Source organism: Peromyscus eremicus, chromosome 17 (genome assembly GCF_949786415.1).
Source record: "Peromyscus eremicus chromosome 17, PerEre_H2_v1, whole genome shotgun sequence".
Classification (NCBI taxonomy): Eukaryota; Metazoa; Chordata; class Mammalia; order Rodentia; family Cricetidae; genus Peromyscus; species Peromyscus eremicus.
In genome coordinates, this window is record NC_081433.1 from 5,219,091 (window position 1) to 5,239,913 (window position 20,823).

Here is a 20,823-nt window from a genome sequence, read left to right on the forward strand (position 1 = left end):
ATGGCATGTTCATCTTGCTTCTCCCTGCACCTTCTGGTGACTCTGCCCTTCTTCATCCCTCCCACACTTCCTGTCCACAAGTCCTGCCTAACCTCTGCCTGCCTAGTTATTGGCCATTGTGCCCTTTATTAAACCAATGAGAACAACACATATTCACAGTGTACAAAAATATTGTTTCACAACAAGTAGGTTTTCCCACAGTTAAAGCCAAGCCTGGTGTTGCCGTCAGCATACCTTTATTCCCAGCACTCAGGAGACAGAGTCAAGAAGAGCTCTGTGAGTTGGAGGCCCACATGATCTGCATAGTGAGTTCCAGACTGGCCAGAGTTACATGATAGACCTTGTGTCTACTCTCTTCCCAAAAAAGAGGGAGAAAGAAGAGAAGTAGAAGGAAGGAAGGAAAAAAGGAAGGAAGGAAAGAAGGAAGGAAGAGAAAGAATTAGTAAACACTAGAGAATAATAATCACTCTGAGAATACTATGGCAGAGCAAGGTGTGTGTAAGGACAGTGTGGAGGGAATGGAGATAAGCAATTCTAAGAAGGCTGGAATTCAAATGGCTCAGGATGACTCTTGTAGATATTCTGGTTAGGATAGGAGATACAGAGGAGTCTGCAGGAAGCGGGAGTGTTTGAGGGGCAATGAAGATCCCTCTGTGGCTGGAATGGAACAAGAGTGTAGCCAGAAGTTTCTCTGATCCCACCCAGCCCTGCTGTCCTGCAGCTGCTTTTAAAATAATCACTCAGAGGCTTAATATTATTTACAAACTGTATGGTCTATGGCAGATCTCTTGCTAGCTAGCTCTTATATCTTAAATTAACCCATTTCTATTAATCTATGTTTTGCCACATGTTCCATGGCTTTACCCGTCTGCTGGTATCTTGTTTCTCCTTTGGTGGCAGCTGGCTTCTCTCCTGCCTCTCCTTTCTTCTTCCTGTCTCTCCCCTGGATTTCCTGCCTGCCTCTAAGCTGCCTTGCCACAGCCAAAGCAGCTTATTTATTAACCGATGGGGACAACATATATTCACAGCGTACAGAAAGACATCCCCCAGCACCAGAGCAACCATGGAGTGAAGTCATGGGATAGTTCATGAAGTGTTCACACTGAAGCCTGAAGCAAACACCCTGGGCAACTGAATAATGTTGGACTGCAGACATGATGTTAATTCTGCTGGTGGAAACCTTTTATTTGGGGGCAAAGAATGAAGTACAAGACTATGGTTTATAAGAACACTCGTGTATAAGAACAGGAAGCTATAATGACTTTTGTATGGAAATTTAATGGAATTGCGTTAGTGTCTAGTGCCATGGGAAGGGAAGGGTGTAGCTTAAGTTTTCCTGCCTGGCCCACAGTCAGGATATATCTCTTTCACCTGCCAGTCCCACAGCCTCTCAGACCCGACCAAGTAAACACAGAGACTTATGTTGCTTTCAAACTGTATGGCCGTGGCAGACTTCTTGCTAACTGTTCTTATAGCTTAAATTAATCCATTTCCTTTAATCTATACCTTGCCACATGGCTCGTGGCTTACCGGCATCTTCACAAGCTGTTTCTCATCGTGGCGGCTGGCAGTGTCTCTCTGACTCAGCCTTCCACTTCCCAGCTTTATTCTCCTCCTTGCCCCGCCTATACTTCCTGCCTAGCCAACGGCCAATCAGTGTTTTATTGATTAATTAGCAACACATTTGCCATACATCCCACAGCAGAAGGGCTTGTGGTTTAGATGTTAGGTTGAAAGAGGGAACGTGACACTATAAGTCCACTGTGTTCTGGTTACTTTCACTAAGGGCCTATATCCAGTACATGTGCTCACATGATGTCTGTATACACTAAATGAAACAAGAAACATTGAAAGCCTGGTGTTTAACTCTTAAAGTAGGTATTTAACTCAGGCAATGGTGGTACATGCCTTTAATCCCAGCACTTAGACAGCAGAGGCAGGTCGTCTCTGAGTTTTTAAAGCCAGGTTGGTCTGCAGAATGAGTTCCAGGACAGCCGGAGCTACACAGAGAATCAGTATCTTGAAAAAAAAAGAAAAAAGAAAATCAATTTCTATGAAAGCATTGTTTTCTTTTAAAAATAGATTTATTTTTGCTTAAGTGAGGAGTCCAGAAGAGGACCGCAGATCCCTTGGAGCTGCAATTGCTGGTGGTTGTCAGCCACCCTGTGGGCATCTGGGGACCAATCTCCGGTCAGAACTCTGTAACTGCAGAAACTGCTCTTAGAGGCTGAGACATCTTGACAGGCTCTAATGACAAATGTTTGAAGTAATCCATTTCAAAGTTTTCTTCAAAGCACTTGGTATCCTAACCTGGATCATTCTCGGGATTCTGAGGAGCCCTGTCCTTTTGAACAATCAGTGGAGCTTCATTCACAGAACTATTTTTAAATTTCCATTGAGACTTCAATGGCGTTCATGATGAAGCTTGTCACTAGTTGGTTCTATATCTGGTGCCTTTGGTCCTGCGACAACAATCCCGTCACCCCGCGCTCAGTGACATCTAGATTTTTCTCCTACATTATCTGAGGAGTGTTTCAAAGTTTGCATGTTACATTCTGGTCTGTGATCTATTATGAATGATTTTTGTGTGTGTGTGTGAAGAAAGATGTGTCTGTTACAACTTTGTACAAAGGAAGCTGAGACAAGTTGCCCCTAGGAAGAGACCTTTATTGGGAGAGGTACGATCAAGACTGTAGGTGGCCATGGTGGGGCCTGAAAGGAAAAGGATCCTTCAGTTCCAGAGAGTGGAGCAAGGTTTTGGCAGGGTTTTTAGGAGGGGTAAACGCCACATGTGTGACCTAGCCTGTGTTCGAGACTGCTCACAGTAAGGTAGGGAGGGGACAGGCCTGGCTCACAGCTGCAAGGGGTGTGAGCAGAAGGTCTCCTGACAGCGGCATGCTCACAGAAGCTCTCTGCAGCCGAGGGAAAGACCATAGGATGGTGTAGCCTGACCTGGGGGAAAGAGCAGGAGCTGGAGAGAGTCTGTGATCCCGTTCTTTTGTACACTGGTCTGCAGTTTCCTCAGCACCAATGTTGACAGTACTCTCTGTAGGACCATGCAGCCTTCCTTTCTTTTGTGAGGACTCCGGATTTATGCAGGTCTGTCTCGGACTTGTATTCTGGTATATTGATCTGTTTGTACATTTTTCAGCAATATCACGCATCTCAATTGTATCTCCTGATGGTAAGTCTGGTGGTTGGATGAAGTCAGCCCTCCGGCACGGTTCTACTCCAATTAGTGTTGGATATTTAGGTTTCTTTCCAACCCCGTAAAACTTTGTCATCAGCTTCAATTGTTGTCTGCCAAATAATTTTCTGGGGTTCCAACTGGGATTTTATGGATTCTGCAAGACAAGTTTGGAACAACTGTCGTCTTGGCATTTTTACCCATCGCCATGGGCTGTTTCCCCAACTGTGCGCTGGAGCGGCTTTCTTGGGAGTCTTCCATCTCTTCTTATCCCATAAGCGGTTTTTATGTTCATAATTAACTAATTATTACCCTGGGGATCTAACAGCAACAGTAGCATGTTTTTATTTTCAACCCCTGTATTTTCAGGATAGAGAAATGAAGAAAAGTTGTTTTCATATGGACCTTCCATCCTGAGACCCAGACATTCACTCAGGAGGGCAGGCTCTCTTTTGTTTTGGTTTTGGAACTTTCTCTATGTAAAAGTTCATTTCAATAGTGAGGAAATGCTCCTCCTTTTACAGGCTATATACCTCTCATCTCCATTTCATGTCATATTCTGTTGGCTAAGGCATCACGTGGAATTTGGGGAATGAACAATGGGAAGGGACACCTTGTCTAGCGCCTGATGTTACTGTGAACTTTCCACTTTCTTACCATTAATTATGGTGTCAGCTGTCAGGTACTCTTTGTCAAACAGAACAAGTCACACTCTATAGCTACTTCCTGGTTTTCCACAAACAGATGTTGGATTGCACCAAAAGCTTCATTAATCCACTGATAGGAGCATATGCTTTTTAGCTTTTGGCCTGTTAGTGTGAGATATTGCATTATTGATTTTCAAATGCTGAACCTCTGCCCAGGTTAAGACAAAGACACAAATTATGTTTTAAGAGATTTTTGTATGTGTATGTATGTGTGCCTACATGAATTTATGTGAACCAAGATATGCCTGGTTCTCCCAGGCCTGGTCCTCCCTCTTAAAAGCAAAGGTAGCAGGGCCCTCCCAACAGCTGATGGAAGCCCTGCTTGGTGGTGGTGTATGATTACTTTTATGTACTGTTTCATCAGTTTGCTCATGTTCTGTTGCGGATTTGACCCCTGTGTTCATGAGAGCCTGTTGCTTTCAGCCTTCATTTATCTTAGACATCGAGTAATGCTGGACTAATAAAATACGTGGCCGTTCTTCATCTGCTTCAGTGCTCTAAAAGCGTTTGCAGAGAATGGACACACTTTCTTCCTACAGGATTTATGAAATTCACCATGAATCAAACGCACCTTCATGATTGAGTTAGGAATTATTACCAGGTTTAGGTTTGGCCTTCATCTTCGTGAGTCTGGGGCAGTCTGCCCTTCAGGGAACTAGTTTATTCATATCGGCTATAAACATGGGCATATGCTGTTCGTAATGTTTTTTTTTTTATTCCCCATGTCTATGGATCTTTAAAGGGTCGCTAATTGGTATCTTTTAGGGGTTAGAGAGATGCTCCAGGAGTGGAGAACACTTACCTTTCTGGCAGAGGATCCTGGTTGGTTTCCAGCACATAAAACAGTGGCTTACAGCCACCTGTAACTCCAGTCCCAGGGAATCCAACACCTCTTTGGACTCCAAGGGGGAGTTGCCTCCCATGATGCACATAAACATAAGAAGGCACATACATAGATGCTGAAGAAAAAAATCTTACAAAGTAATTTTTATTATTTTCTTCATCTGGCCAGAGCTTGACCAATTCTATAGAATTGAGTCTCTTTCATAAAGATACTGATCTTCATCTTGGAGGCTCTAGCTTTACAAGCTAATCACTCCAAAGTGCCCACTCTTGGGCTAGGTTGTAATATATGAATTCAGAAAGGGGGCCATAAACATTTAGTCCATTGTGCAGGAACAGGATAGCATCTTAGTTTCCTACAGTCATAAAGTCTACATAGTATGGATTTAAAGAACATATAGTTCTTTTTCACACATCTAGAAGTCTCCAGTCAAGGGACTCTTCCAGCTCCTGAGAGAACCAGGCATGCCTTGGCTCTTAATAATATTGGTCCAAGCTATGCTTCTGTCTTTCCAGCTCTGTGTCCCCAAGGCTTCTCTCTCCATCCAAATGCCTCTCTTATTAAGGACACTGGGCATCTTGAAATAATGCCCCATACTACTTGAGGTCACTTCCTCTAAACTAGCGTTGTCTCCAATGACCATATTCCCAAACGAGGGACTTGAGGTTAGAGTTTCAAAATGTCATTCTGAGGGGGCATGAGATTAAACTCATAACAGGGATGAAGCATTCTGGTGCTAGCCTTTCAATTTTCAGTAGATTTGTAATTATTTAAAAATGAGAAGTTACCAAAAAGTTTAATCACGTAGAAAGAAGTGGCATTTTATCATTACAATTCCATTACATGACTTTTATTAAGCTTTCAATATTAATGTGACAAAGAATTATTACTAAGTAAAACCATGCACAAACACAGTTGTTGAGATTAAATTGTTACATAGCACAAGCCAATAAAATGTTTATTGGTCCATATGTCATCTGGCATGAACTAAAAAGAATCTCATTTAGAGGAAATGATATATGTGAGTCCCAACTCTAATACATCAAAAACAAAATTTAGGGCAAATTGGAAATTAAATGGCTTTCCAGCTTCAATAAATAGAGAGTAAATGTGCCCAAGGCCTCCAGCAGTATCTGCCAAGCATTCAGTTGCATACTTGACTTGAAGAGTCCCTGTTGGTTCTACACATATAAAATGTATCACCTTCACTTCCCTAATTATAAAAAGCAACCATGGTGTGGTTGATTTATTTTTCTGAAAGAAATGCTAAGATATTCCTTGCAGTTTATGTTGTACAAATAAACTTGTTTGTTGGTCTAGGGGTTCGGCTCACTAGTAGAGTTCTAATTTTGTAGGTAGAATGGCCTGGGCTGGACATCCATGCTGCAGGGTATTTTGAAGCTTGTGGTGTTTAATTTCAGAGATAAGAGTCTGGAATGACCTGATCATGGAGTCTCAGTGCAGGACTGTGTGTGGGAGTTTATATGTTGCCCCACAGGTTGTCTGCATGGAATTTTCTTTGGTGGGTTTTTGGAGGTGGGAAGATTCACCCTAAATATAGGTAGCACTATCCTAGGGGCTGGTCCCTGGACTGAACCAAAAAGAGATGGATCTGAGCACATGCACTCCTTGCTGGCTTCTGACTGGATATGATGTGCCCAGCAATGTCAAACTCCCAAGTCCCCATCATGATGGACTGTCACCCAGAATGGAAAACTGCAGTAACCCTTTCTCCTATAAATCGCTTTAGCCGGAGTACTTTGTCATTCCAACAGGAAGAGAACGTCAGACAAAGCTAGGAGTCTTTGTCCTGGAGGTTCTTCCCAAGTGACATGGAGTATGGCAAGTGCTCTCAGAATAAGAAATGCAACATCTGTTGTCGGGTGCAGGATGTGATGTGTGAGACCATTCCACATACAGGAGCTTTCATGCATACAGTCACACACATACAACACACATACATGTGAACACACAAATATAAACATGTACACACATCTTTTTGGCTCAGGCCATTATACTATTACCACATGTTTCTCTTTCATGAAGAAAAAGTGTGTTTACCTTCTCTTCCCACTTTCAATTCCCTTTACACATACCTGGTTTCTAATCCACATTTTTGTCTCTTCATGTACATGATATATTTGTGATTCAACTGCATTATTTTTTTAAGTTTAGTAACTCATCCATTCCATTTTGTTCTGTTCCTATCCTTATGAGTATGGGACCATCCAATGGACCCACCAGGAGCCACGCCCTTAAAGAAAACTGGCTCTCCCTCCTTAAGAAGTCAACCAGTGTCCATAGTTCCTCAGCTGCAGGTAGGGGCTAGGGACCCTTCCATGCTGGGATGCTGACTGGCTTGATCCCGTGCAGAAAACAGAGCTGCTGTGAGCTCATGGGCGCAGCAGCTTGGTCATGCCCAGCAGGTACTGTTCTGCTCTATCTAGTCTTCCCCCCCTCTGGCTCCTTCAATCCTCCTGCGCCATCTCCCTCAGTGGTCACTGAGCACTGGGGACAGGCGTGATGCATTTGTCCTGTCGGAACAGGGCTCAGCCTCCACAGTCATTGTTCTCTGGGCTTTGTTCAGCATCCGCAGCACAGAGAAACGTCTCTGATGAGGACTGAGAGCTACACTAATCCCAACTCTAGACTGTCCTGCCTCTGGCTCTACAGCAACTGCTGGAGCTGCTTGGAGACCCACGTTTTTAAAATAAAGGATAACATTCAGTTGTTTTGAAACACTTAACATTTAAGAAATGTGTAGGAACTCTTGGGACTATTCTTTGTTATATTGAAAACTAAATCCAGGCTGTCATTGGTTTTTGTCGTTGTTGTTATTGTTGTTGTTGTTGTGATTTGTTTCTTTTACTCTTTGGCTCTTTGGGGGCCCGCCACCCAACTCCCAAAAAAATACACACAGAGACTTATTACTACTTATGAATGCCTGACTTAGCTTGACTTATTTCTACCCAGCTTTTCTTAACTTATCCCATCAACCTTTTGCCTCTGGGCTTTTATCTTTTTATATACCTTTTTTTACTTCTTACTTCATGGCTCCCTGTGTATCTGGGTGACTGGCCCCTGAAGTCCTTTTCTCCTTCTCTTGCTCTTCAATCTTCTCTTGCCAGATTTTTCCTTCTATTTATTCTCTCTGCCTGCCAGCCCTGCCTATCATCTCCCCTGCTTTGCTATTGGCCGTTCAGCTCTTTATTAGACCATCAGGTGTTTTAGACAGGCACAGTAACACAGCTTCACAGAGTTAAACATATTTAGCACATCTTTGCATCATTAAACAAATGTTCCACAGCATAAATGAATAGAACACATCTTCAACTAATATTCCACAACACCAGGCTCCACTAGCCTTTTTCTATTTGAAAAATTTAATTTAATATCGTCAACTCCCCATTTCTTTTTCCTTGTAATAAACAATTGTTCTTATAATCAAATGCATACTCTGGCACCCTACAAACTTAGTGTCATATTTGATGTTGGCTTCTTGGTTCCACACAGAAAGGCTCAGATGAGTATCCAAGGAAACCATGTAACAAACACATCTACACCTCTCATGTTCTTATCCAGATCTGAAAACTAGATCTACCTCTAAGAAGTAAAAAATGAAATATTAAACAAAATGTCTTAAAGTATATCAAGTGCATGCATTGGAAGATTGTATATATAGTCAAATTTTAAATGGTAACATCAAGAATTATATTTTTAGTGAACAGAATCCCTTGTTCATTTTCATTTCACAAAACTAAGCTGATTTGCTATTTCTGAGTATCTCAAACATTTTTAATAGAAGCACAACTCCTCACAAAGCTGCGGATTCCCATTGCATATACTACAGGTTAGACCTTACGATGGTAATAAATATCTTCTGACATTTTCAAGAAAATTCCTCCATTTTTCAGCTAATTGGCGCCTTTGTTCTGACGGGACCCACCATCACTTAAAAGTTTATATTCACTCCTGGGTCAGCTCGGTGGATAATAAAAAAGGAAAGCCATGACTATTCACTCACTACTGCTGTTTATGTTAACTTCAGAGAACAGTCGAACCAGGAAACTGGTCATAAAATCAGTTCCACAGGGAGAGGAGGATGCTTTTGTTCAGGCCCCAGTGGAAAAGGCCAGTCTGACTCTGGACTGTGTCAGGCATTTGAAGAACATCAGCAGACCTACCTTCTCACCGCCTGCATATTTCAGTGGAAAAAAAAAACTGGGTCTTTCAAGGAGTTTATAATTTGAGGCAGGTGAGGAGGCAAGGCTGGACATACTGTTCTGGCCAGTTCTATGTCAACTTGACACCAGCAAGAGTCACTAGAGAGGAGGGATCCTCAACTGAGAAGATTCCTCCACAAGACCAGGGTGTAGGCAAGCCTGCATGACATTTTCTTAATTAGTGGTTGATGGGGGAAGGCCAAGCCCATTGTGGGTGGTGCCATCCCTGGGCTGGTGGTTCTGGGTTCTATAAGAAAGCAGGCTGAGCAAGCCATGAGAAGCAAGTCAGTAAGCAGCACTCCTCCATGGCCTCTGCATCAGTTCCTGCCTCCAGATTCCTGCCCTGTTTGAGTTCCTCTCCTGACTTCCTTCAGTGATGAACAGCGATGTGGAAGTGTAAGCCAAATAAACCCTTTCCTCCCCAATATGCCTTTGATTGCAGTGTTTCCTTATATAGCCCTAACTCAGACACTGGCCATGAAAGCTATTTCATTCTGAAGCCTATTGTCTAATTCTCTGTAAAAGATTAGACTATTCTTTCACCAATCAACCTTGTAGACAGAGAGCAATGGATCTATGAGAAAGTAAACATCCTAAACTTTGTCTTAGTTTCTTTTCCTGTCTCGGTGGGCAAAGACCTAAGCAAAAGCAACTCAAGGGAGGAAGGGCATGTCCCAGGCCACAGCTCTGTGTCACAGGCCATCACGGTTCATCCTGGGTCACTCCACTTTCAGGGTTTCCTCAGCATCTAACTGAGAACCAGAATTCCTCCTAACAATTTTAACTAGGAATATTGATTATGAGTAGCTATTAGCTATTGAAAGGGAATAAACTGCCAGCTTTGAACAAGAGAACACTGACAAGGACAGAAATAGATGCCAGGAACAGATCCTCCTCCTGGGACAGAGGGACAGAGGCCCAAGCCACGGCATGGGAGGAATGATGGTAGCTATGGCTGCTAAACACTTGGGTCTCCCTGGAGATACAGAGCAGTGGGGACCATTGTTGTGAGTAGTTTTCAAGGGTCAAAGGAAACCTTGCACTCTGTCTGGATAAACACTGGGGGACAGGTGCACACAGCGGTGCCATGAAGGTTTAGTTCTCGGAAGCTCCAAGATCTATAATAGTGTATCTCAAGAGGTCAACCCTTGACAATCACGGGTTGTGCTTCTTGCTAGAAAACAGTCCCTTGCAAAATCAAAACCAAGGAGGAGCTGTCAGCACAGACACCAAGCCATCAAAATATGAGGACAGTGCCCAGTGGATGCCTGTGGAGGACAAAGACTGACGGAGTAGACTTCAGGATGATCAGGCCAAGCTCAGCTTGCTCGATGAGACCTCCAGTGTAGACTTCCTTGTGGCTCGGGCACTTCAAGAAGACAGAACAGCAACTACCCCCAGAGAGCAGGGCTCCGCAGCCACTCACTGAATAAGGTTTGGGTTTAAGAAGGAACTCAGGAGACACACTAGTTCCAGTGCAGGGGCTATGGTGTTACAAGACTCGGTGGGACATTTTGCAACCTGGAGTCTCCACAAATTATTTAATGTATTTGTCATTTTTTTTTTTAAAAAAAAAGTATCATGGTTTTCTCTCTAATCCTTCAGCAATGTTCGTTATTTTTGTTTGTTTGTTTTCATACAGGCTGGAGCCAACGTCCTTCTGCAAGATGTAAACGGAAATATCCCATTAGATTATGCCGTCGAAGGGACAGAATCTAGCGCTATCCTGCTGGCCTACTTGGATGAAAACGGTAGCCCAAAGCTTCCTTTAAAAAAAAAAAAAAAACTCGGCAGAAAGAAATACATTGGCAGAACTGTAAACGTGTATCATTCTTAGGAAAGGGCACACATTGTTTCAGACTGTGCTGTCTCCCTCGAGGATGTGACATGAGGCAGTTTTACACCTTTGCTTATTATATATATATACATGCTTGCCACTTTTGCAAACTGGCAGGCACCTGGAGGAGGGAACAGCGAAGGAGATCCAAACAGATGCCTGGGGTCCGTAATTGGTGGGACTGGGTTTGTAATTATGAACTCTCCTCCCTGGGGATAGGAAGGGAAGTGAGCCGCACAATTGAATTCTGAGCTAATGAGAGCAAGGTCACCTTGAGTGGATCCTCCAGGGCCAGGCGATCCCTGCAGGAATTGCAAGCCTGTTCAGTGAAGACAAGGGCAGCATGTGCACATCCCAGAATTCACAGTGGCGCTCAGAAGCCAAAGCACCATGAGAAGAAAGCCTAGGATCAAAGAGAGGGCTGGCCCGATGAAATGGGGCTGAACCCTGCTGTATCCCTCACAAGCACATTAATGACACAGCCCCAGCGTGAACCAGTGAGTCAGCTCAGCATGGGCTGAGTGGGAGCCCCTGCTGCACCTGGTGATAAGGAAGGCTTGGAAGGGCGAATCCTGTCCCTCCTCTTCCTTGAAGATTATATATAAATAACAACCCAGGCATTCCAGCCCCTTCGATGGCCAGAAACAATGTTCTGGAATATTCGGAGCCTCTGGAATCTGAGGGTGCTCCTCTCTCTTCTTTGGAGAAGCGCTTACCTCATTGCCATCACATCTGCCTCCTCCACCTCATTTGTCTCCAAAGGTTTATTTTGAGGATGCATAGAATAATAATTAGTGCTTAGCAACCCTGATTTCTTCATGAGAACTAGTCTCATTAATTTAGAAAGCAAGGTGGGTGTGATTGCTCCCCCCCCCCCACCACCAAGCTAAAGGCCACCAAGGCAAGGTTAGGGCAAAAGCAGGCTTGGGGAGAGGCATGCAGCATCTTGAACTGCCCACTCAGAATCTGTGGGGCACAGCATTCAGTAGCCCTCCCTCCAGACACCCAAGATTCCCACAGAGGATAACTCCCCTGCTGGCTTCAGGTCCCATGGGCTGTGACCCTCTGGAGAAAAGTTCATTCATTCTACCAGGAACAAAACTCCAGGTGAAATACAGAAGAATTAAGTCAAATAAAACTCTAAAGCTGAAGGAACCGAGCTGTCTCGCTCAGCCAGGGAACCCTTTCTCGTGGTTGTCTTATCCGCTCTTGATCCCTCCTGAGGCCACAAGACAAACCTCGGTATCTCTACCTGCAAATGTGTCAGCATCACTGACAAGCTTCCAACCCACCAAGGCATCGTGTTTATTAGAAAAGCTCGGTTTCTGCAAAATCAATATTTTCCATTGTGTGTAAAAACCCAACCAAACCCAACCAAAGCAACTCTCTTCTTGTGGGAGGAGAAAGCAGAGACAGTCCCTAACTCTGCTACAGGGAAAAGCTGTCACCACGACGGCTGTCATGATCAGTTTGCAGAAGGCAGGTTAGCTGGAACGAACTCAATTTAATATCTCTTTAGTTTTTAATTCTGTTTTCCACTAGTCACTGCTGCTGCTGTGGCCTGGCCCCTCCTGCCTGCCCTCCGCTGCCCTCCTGCACAGCTGCTGCTGTCCCTGTCAGAATCCCTCCTGCTTATCGGTGTCACCTCCCCTGTCCCTGGTAAACACTGTCTAACTCCATTTATTCCTGGCCCCCTCATTGGTGCGCTGTGAGAGTTATCTGCCGTGACAGCTGGGACTGATGCCATCAGAAATTTCTAATAGTCCACGGTGACATTTTTGCTATTATTTGTCTTGTCACCACACTATTCTTTGCAGGTGCTTGCAATCGTGGGGTGCTCCCGGCTCTGCAAAATCCCGTTTCAAATCAGATACTTATCATCCTGTCAGGTCGGAGCACAGGGGGCAGAGGGGGCAGGAGACATCGTGAACAAGTTGATTACATAGAAAGTCTCTGTTGCAAGTTCTAATTGTACCGTCACCACGGACTTACACTGTAAACCTGGCTGCAGCAATTAACCTCGGCTCAGTGCCTTAGGTTCCAGGGCTGTGAAATGAGACCCACGCTGGGGCTGATTGAACATCTGATGAATACCTTGTCTCAGCACAAGGCAAAACAGCTGGGCATGCAAGGAAAGCAATCAGTTCTGAAATGAGCCTCTGGGGGAAGGAAGAGCCCAGGGGAGAGAGAGCTCAAGGTGGCCAGGACAGAAAACAGGCATGAAAAAAATTGCATTTGTGTGTGTGTGTGTGTGTGTGTGTGTGTCTGTCTGTCTGTCTGTCTGTCTCTGTGTATATTTATTTATCTACCCATTTACTCAGCTACCCATGTCTGTATCTCTACTTGCAAGTGTATATGTATCCATCCATCCATTCACCTTCCTATCTAATCATTCATCCAGCCATGTGTGTGTATGCATCTGCATAGGTGAATCTATCATTTGTCTGTCTGTCTGTCTATCTACCTACCCATCTATCTTCCTATCTGTCTTTTTATCTTACCTACCTATCTTCCTTCCTTCCTTCCTTCCTTTCTTTCTTTCTTTCTTTTTCTTTCTTTTCTTTCTTTCTTTTCTTCCTTCCTTCCTTCCTCTCTCTCTCTCTCTCTCTCTCTCTCTCTCTCTCTCTCTCTTTCTCTCTCTCTCCCTCTCTCTCTCTCTCTCTCTCTCTCTCTCATCATCTATCTGTCATTTTTTTTCTGCATACTTCTCCACCTAGTCTCCCTTCTCTTTCCACCCTTTTAGGAACTAGTTGTTTGTCTGCCCTGTCCCTCGGTCATCCAATGCTCACCTTCCTACCCACTGAGAATCCCCCTGTAGTAGCTGCCCCTGGATTCCTGCACTTTCTTTCTGGAATTCATTTCTCTGTTCTTTGAATTCATCTTTCTGTGACCTTGCATGATGTGGACACTGGCCAAGTCTCTCCTGAAGTGGTCTTTCCATACTTTGCTCCCTCCTCTTGAAATTTCCTCCTGTGGCACCTTGGGGAGCCACACTCATATCCTTAGGTCCCCACATGTGAACTGTTTCTGGGCTTTGTCCTTGAGAAGCATCCTTCTGGGACAGGGTGACATGGGTGCTAGGTGAGCTCACCCTTTGCTTGCTCTGCCTGCTCCCGAAAATCACTGCTGTGACTCAGGTGCCCTCTGACACTTCAGTCTTGCATGTTGGTTTCTTGTGCATCTTGAGTTGGAAGTCAGAGGGTTTGAAATAACTTGTCCCATGTGAAAGATACTACTCTCACACTGTGGCCCTTATTTACCATTACAATGACAATGTAAGCATCTGAATGCCATTTTATTCTTGCTAGTCCTTCTTGTCTGGGTGTCACAAAGTCTTATGGCACCTGCTTCCTTGATACCTCTAGACTTTGTCCATACCTCCACCAATCACACTGTATCTGCCTTAGTTAAAACCCTGGTCTTTCTAATATGTCTTAGTGCAGTAGCTTCCAAGCCTGGTCTCAGTACACTAGGCTTATCCCTCCCCATTCGTCCTTCAGAGGACCCTCCAACACACTCAGCTCAGCAATATCTCGACCTTTCTTTTGCTTAACGAAGTTTAATCAAGGTCCTGTTCTGGCACTGGCTCTTTTAGAATCCCACATAGTTGAGGTGGCAACACATTCCAGTGTGCATGAGACAGTCCCCTTGGGCCTGCTGTTCAGGTGCCAGGACAGGGCGAGGCGGGAGCAACATTCCCCACCGCCCGAATGTGTTTACTTCTCTTTGCTGATGTCACTGTTAGGGATTTGCCCGCCCAGCTCAGCAGCCTCCCTCAGTTTCTTATAAAGCTTACCATGGAGACCCAGTGAACTAACTTTCAGTTCTGTGAGCTAAAAAACCACATGCTAAAAGCATGTTGTGGCATGCCATTGATCTGCAAATGTCTTTTTAGGTCTGCTTGCCTGTTACTTTCGTTTTGTTGAGGGCAAAATTATTTTTTATATTTACTCAAGTGATGATGTAGAGATAGATGTAATAGAGAATAAAAACAAGGGTGTACAGATTCCTGGGACTCTGAAGGTTGGTGTGTGGTTATCTCACTAAACTGCTAAGGAAGGAAGGCTTAATTTTCCCCTGAGACCACTGCAGAAGGCTTCACAGAAGCAATGTTTATGCAAGCATCAGGTGGAGGGGCTGGGATGCATGGAGAACCGTACGGGTTCGTGTGAGTAGGGTATCCAGAGAGAGCGTCTGGGGCAGTGTGGAAGAGAGACAGTGAAAAGTCCTCTTGAGCTCAGGGACGCTTCCAGGGACAGTTCAGCTGGAACACACACCCATGACACCACCCACATAACTCAGCCTCAGACAAAGGAGGTTGAGTTTCTAAAAAACAGTGGGTCTTTCACAATGGCAGTTGAGCAAAATTAGACAGATTAAGACTGACTTAACATGTTAACACAATTCCAGTGACTCCTGGTACCCATAGTCAGCAAAGGTGACCAAGCAATAACTTCAGTATCATATAACTTGCAAGTTTGGGGTGACAGATTTTCCTTAATTCTTAAATTTAAAGAATTACCAGATTTCTCCCAAATAATAAATCTAAAGAATCCTCAGGCTTATTCCTTCCAGAAAATAATATGAACATAAATTAGATTTTTTTTCACAATAAAGAAGGAAGAATGGAGATTGAGCCCACTCTCCATCCCTGACTAGTTTTATGTGTGGTGGGAGAGAGCTCTGCCAACTTGGTTGGTATATTCAGAAGCAGTTAAAGATACTTGATTGGCATGAAGAGATAGAATTTCTGTTGTATTTGGCTTAGCAAAAAGAGACTTCTTCTTTCCTAAAATTATAACAAAAATCTAAAAATCACACTTTAGTTGGCACCAGATTTGACTCAAAATTGAATTCAAATCAATATAATGTCAAAATATTCCCCTGTGGTATCTTGGTAACGGGGACAAGAAATAAGCTGTTTGCTCTTCTGTGTTGGGTGTAGATGGCCTTTGACGCGAGGTATCCTACCTCCATGTTTTAACCTGTCTTCTACCTTTGCTGCATTCTACATTTATTATTTAATTTTAATTAGATGTTTAAGCACGGTTCCTGGAGATGCACACTTCAGCAAGCACAACAGCATTGTGGAATTTCACCAGGTAGTAGAACCTTAGAGGTGTTCATTGCTTCCTCTGTGAATCTCTGCTGATGTCCATGGAGCATGCTCTTAAATCACATGTCCAATTCCATAATCCTACAAATGAGAATGCAGTGACATTGTTGTTTCTCCCAGACCTCAAATGCCCTTTTACAAAAGGAAGTCTGTTGTAGCTAGAGTTTCCTGCCTGGCCCACAGTCAGGACAAATCTCTGTCACCCGCCAGTCCCACAGCCACTCAGACCCAACCAAGTTAACACAGAGACTTATATTGTTTAAACTGTTTGGCCCAATGGCTCAGGCTTCTAGCTATCTAGTTCTTACATCTTAAATTAATCCATTTCTATAAATCTATACCTTGCCACGTGGCTCATGGCTTACCGGCGTCTTCACATGTTGCTTGTCATGGCGGCAGCTGGCAGTGTCTTCCTCTGCCTTCCTGTTCTCTCAGTTCTCCTCTCTGTTAGTCCTGCCTATACTTCCTGCCTGGCCACTGGCCAATCAGTGTTTTATTTATTGACCAATCAGAGCAATTTGACATACAGACCATCCCACAGCAGTCTGTTGGTTCTTCCAGCATGATACATGGTGATCAGAAGGTGAGGCACAGGCAGGGTGCTTCTGGTCTGGGTTGCTGTTGACACAGCTCTGTGCTTCACCACAGTTGGCTAACAACCAAAGCTCACTTTCATGAACTCTTACTAAAAAGCAAATACTCTTCGGTGTGGACCATGTGTTAATTCAGTATAGTAATTGATCAAACAACATCTGTCCACCCATTCTTTCAAATCCAGATTCTGAGGCAGAGGACTAGTTAACCTGCCTGTATTGACACAAAGAGGCATCTACATGCACAGCTGTGAAGCCCAGATAACAGGGTTCTGGGCATTTCTGCTCTTTTCCCTACTCAGGTTCAGAGGCAAGCCTTTGGGGAACAGATATGAGGAGCCCACTGAGGAAAGGGAGATGTGTAAATGGCCTGGTTATCACATGCTTATAGATAATATACTTGCCATGGCCTCTGCCCCTGAGACACACCTTAAAACTGTGAACTGTAACCTCAATCCCTTGGTTTGGATTTATTGTTATCCAAATAACAATTTGCTGTTATCCAAATGCCTGAGGATGCTAACGGTGAAACGACTTTTCTCAAAGTTGGCCTAAGAAAGTAAATCTCACACTGAGCATGTCAGGAGCATCATTGCAGAAACAGTGTTTGGACTCACTGCAGTATGCTTTCCTTGGATGTGGGCAGTAAGGACTCAACCACATAAGACGTAGAATATGTTCATGACAATGGCTAGTTCACAGCCAACACTTCCAAGTAGGAAATATCTCACTATCATCATCATCATCATCACCACCATCATCAGAATCCCCATTGTCACCGCCATCATCGCTATCATATTCATCGTTACCACCACCACTGTCACCACCACCATCACCACCATCATTGATTTCTTCACCTTTTTTGGAAACAGGAAGAGGAACCATAGTCTCTTCTCTTTGGAATCTCATTGTTCAAATGGCTGAGGTTTATGAAGCCCAGGTACCTTTCTCAGAATTGAACTAGAAAGCGATTAAATCTCATGCTGACAGATCAGAGGCATCAGTCACCTCAGTAAAGGTCTGTGTCTAGGAAGCAATGGTAGAAACAAGGAATCCATAATGAGAAGATGAGTGACTCTAGAATTGTCCTACTCTGCAATATCAGGAAATAAATGCTGATAAAAGTTGTGAGCTGAAGTAAGGAGACCTGTGATGCACAAGCCAACACTGTCTGTCAAGGATGCTGGTGTCTCACTCAGTGTTGGGTGTCTATCCTGACATGAATAGCCCTGACCTGTTCAGCTAGAGCAACCTTTTAAACTTTTATCCTGAAATAACTTCACATATACAGGAAAGTGTCAGAGTCCTAATAAAGAACCCCCTAATGTGGTTTGAAGCACCCCCCTAATGCCAGCACCAATGCAGCTTGGTATATTTGTCAGAACTCCTGAGTTAACATGTGTAGAGTATTGTCATGAGTTTCAGACTTTGTCCATAGGCTGCTGGTTTCTCTGAAGAAGTAACTTTGCTTGTCCAGGACATCACACTGTATTTATGAGCAAGATTTTCTGGGAGAAAATCTAAGCAAACAAAAACCTTGACTTCGTATCTTCTTTCAATCTAGTTAATTTAAGTACTTGAAGATACTTTTGACTAGCACATGTGGGCAATTTATACCAGTATATTAAGTATGTTAGTCTAGTAACTTAGGTATTCCTGAACAGCCTGCCATGTACAAACAAAAAAATGATGAGTTTGAACTTAATTTTTACCAGGCAGGCTATACTTATATAATGATTACAACAGAGTGCATTCAAAGCGAAAGGAGTCTTGAGTAGAGAAGCAGAGTTGAAGCAGGGAAGAGGGCTCTGAAAGGAGTGTGTTGGAAGACTACCTTGTCCTGAATCCCAGACTTTCCTTGGAGCTAATAGGTCTTCTTCTCCCAGGGGTGGACCTCAACTCGCTGCGCCAGATAAAGCTTCAGCGGCCCATGAGTATGCTGACAGACGTCAGGCACTTCTTATCTTCAGGAGGAGATGTCAATGAGAAGAACGAAGATGGAGTGACGCTGGTGAGTGTACATTTGTCTCAGAAACCATTTACATAGAGAACTGAAGGTGATTATAGAGCATGTAATTGGATACAATTTACTGTTCAAAAAGGTCTTTTATCATAAAATAATACACATATATTCTTTGAAGATATCTTGGGAAACACAAATTAATAGAGAAGAGAATACAAAATATATTTTATTTTATTTATACCATGGCCCAGAGAGGGCTTAGGCATCCAAATTGATGTGTTTTCCTCGACTATTTCTACATATGCCACTCTCACAGGTTTAAAATAAATTCTATGTCTTATTTTGCCAATGCAACTTTTGAGATGGAACTTTTAAAGAGACTTTCATTTGGTTTCTAAATGAAACAGACCATGGGTTACTTTCTTTAACTAATTCACTTTGTAAGTTCAATCAAACCCCTGCTGTTACCTTTTATTGGGATGAAAAACAATGCAGTAGCTTAACAGTAAAATGATCTTGGGGCTGAAGAGGCGGCTCAGCATAAAGGGGTACTTGCTGCTTTTGAAAGAACTGGGACTCAGTTCCCAGCACCTATGTGCTAGCCGTTAAAATATTATTTCGTTGTATTGAGGGAGGAAACTTTAGAAAGAGTCACGAGTTCTCAGTTCACCCTCCCCATGTGATGGAGTAGACATCATAAAATAGCGATGGCTGCCACCTAAAAGGGGCTGGAGCAAGGAAGGTGAGATCCTTGGGGGTGCAGCAGGCCTCTTGGCCATCTCAGAGGAGGCATTAGTTAGTCTGAATACTGGAAGCTGGAATCCTAAATTAGAAGAAGGATTTTTGCAGCACAGTAGCAGTGTTGACACTGGTGAAGTCATCAATTCCGTCCACAGGAGAGAGGGTTTGAGACAGAGCAGTGAGGGAGATCGGAGTCCCAGAAGGAGAGCAGACAGTGAGGCTGGGGGAGAAGGATGAAGAGAGAAGAAGGTGGCAGCTGAGGGCAGGCTGTGGGGTGACTCCCGGGCTTCGTCACCTTGGATGTGGTCTTCTGCAGGACAGTTGGTGAGCCATCCGACTGGGGTGGCATGGCTGACTGACAATTTATTATTGCTTTGAGTCGAAAACTGCCCCACAATAGAAGCACAATGAGGCCTGGATACAATGCACTAGGTGATATTGCAACTCTGTTTGTGAGAAATCACTACAGAGACACCTGCTCCAACCCCCCTTTAGACTCAGCAATCTGCCAAAAGAATGCATGCAAACCTGCATACAGCAATCATTTAATCCCTTCAGTTTTGATGTTCTGTATGATTTTTGCTTTTTATTGAATAGAAGAAAGCACAAAAGGCATAAACAATTTTCTGTAATAACTGAATCCCCTGGGTGCTATCTGTGAGCTTTGAACAAGAAAATAGCAACGGATAAACATCTAGGAGGCTATCCAGGAAGTCATGGCAGCCAATGGGAGGCTGTCTGGGGCAATTCTGGAGCTGAATGGGATCGTCTGTCTGTTGATGTGTGTCATTGCTGGGAGTGTTTGTTCTGTGAGGGATGCAGTGCCTTTCTGTCTATTGTTAGACATCATGATAAGAAAACGACTTTATCTACAGATGGATTTCTTAGACTGAATTGGAATGCCAGTTGGGGTTCAGAATGAGGCATCATTTCTCACAGTTACATGGCTGCATGCAAAGGATCCAACTTTTTACAAAATGTTCAGTTGCACTGGTCTGCTGGTACCGTGAGTGGGTTCTGTACACTTTTGACTCCTTTATTAGAATGTCCAACAGAATAGCCAAATATAGGCCTTTTAAAAATTTAGATAAATGTTCTTCATAAAAATTAAATAATAGTTCAAAAAATAGTATAGGTTTTTAAAGATATGTTTAGTGTGTGTGTGTGTGTGTGTGTGTGTGTGTGTGTGTGTGTGGTTTATGTACACTGTGTGCATGCAGGTGTCTGTGGAGGCCAGAAGAGGGCATCAGATACCCTGGATCTGGAGTTACAGGCAGTTGAGAGCAGTGTGGATGTTGGAAACCAAACCCAAGTCCTCTGCAAGAGCAGTAAACATTCTTATTTTCTGAGTATTTCTCTAGGCCTCACATGTTTGTAAACACCGTGTTCCATAGAATATGAAAACAAAGTTTTGAGTTTGAGAGCATACATTTTCCCTGAAGATTTCACTGTAATCCCTGGCCACATATTTCTAAGGCACAAGTTCCTTCTCTATTTCTGCTGTTCGTTTGTCTTACTGGTTGTTGCTGGTTGTGGAATTTTTTTTTAATTGAAAATAGATTTTTTTCATACAATATATTCTACTTATGGTTCTTCTCCCCAACCCCTCCCA

At 43.6% G+C, this 20,823-nt stretch overlaps 1 protein-coding gene across 1 annotated transcript in view; it reads left to right on the forward strand.

Moving 5' to 3' along the window:
- The window catches only part of Myo16 (myosin XVI), a 363,210-nt gene that overhangs the window by 66,853 nt on the left and 275,534 nt on the right, over positions 1-20,823 (forward strand). Inside the window, exons 4-5 of the mRNA XM_059244646.1 lie at positions 10,604-10,712; positions 18,394-18,518. Coding sequence (XP_059100629.1) covers positions 10,604-10,712; positions 18,394-18,518 — 234 coding nt within the window. The remainder of the gene's footprint in view (positions 1-10,603; positions 10,713-18,393; positions 18,519-20,823) is intronic.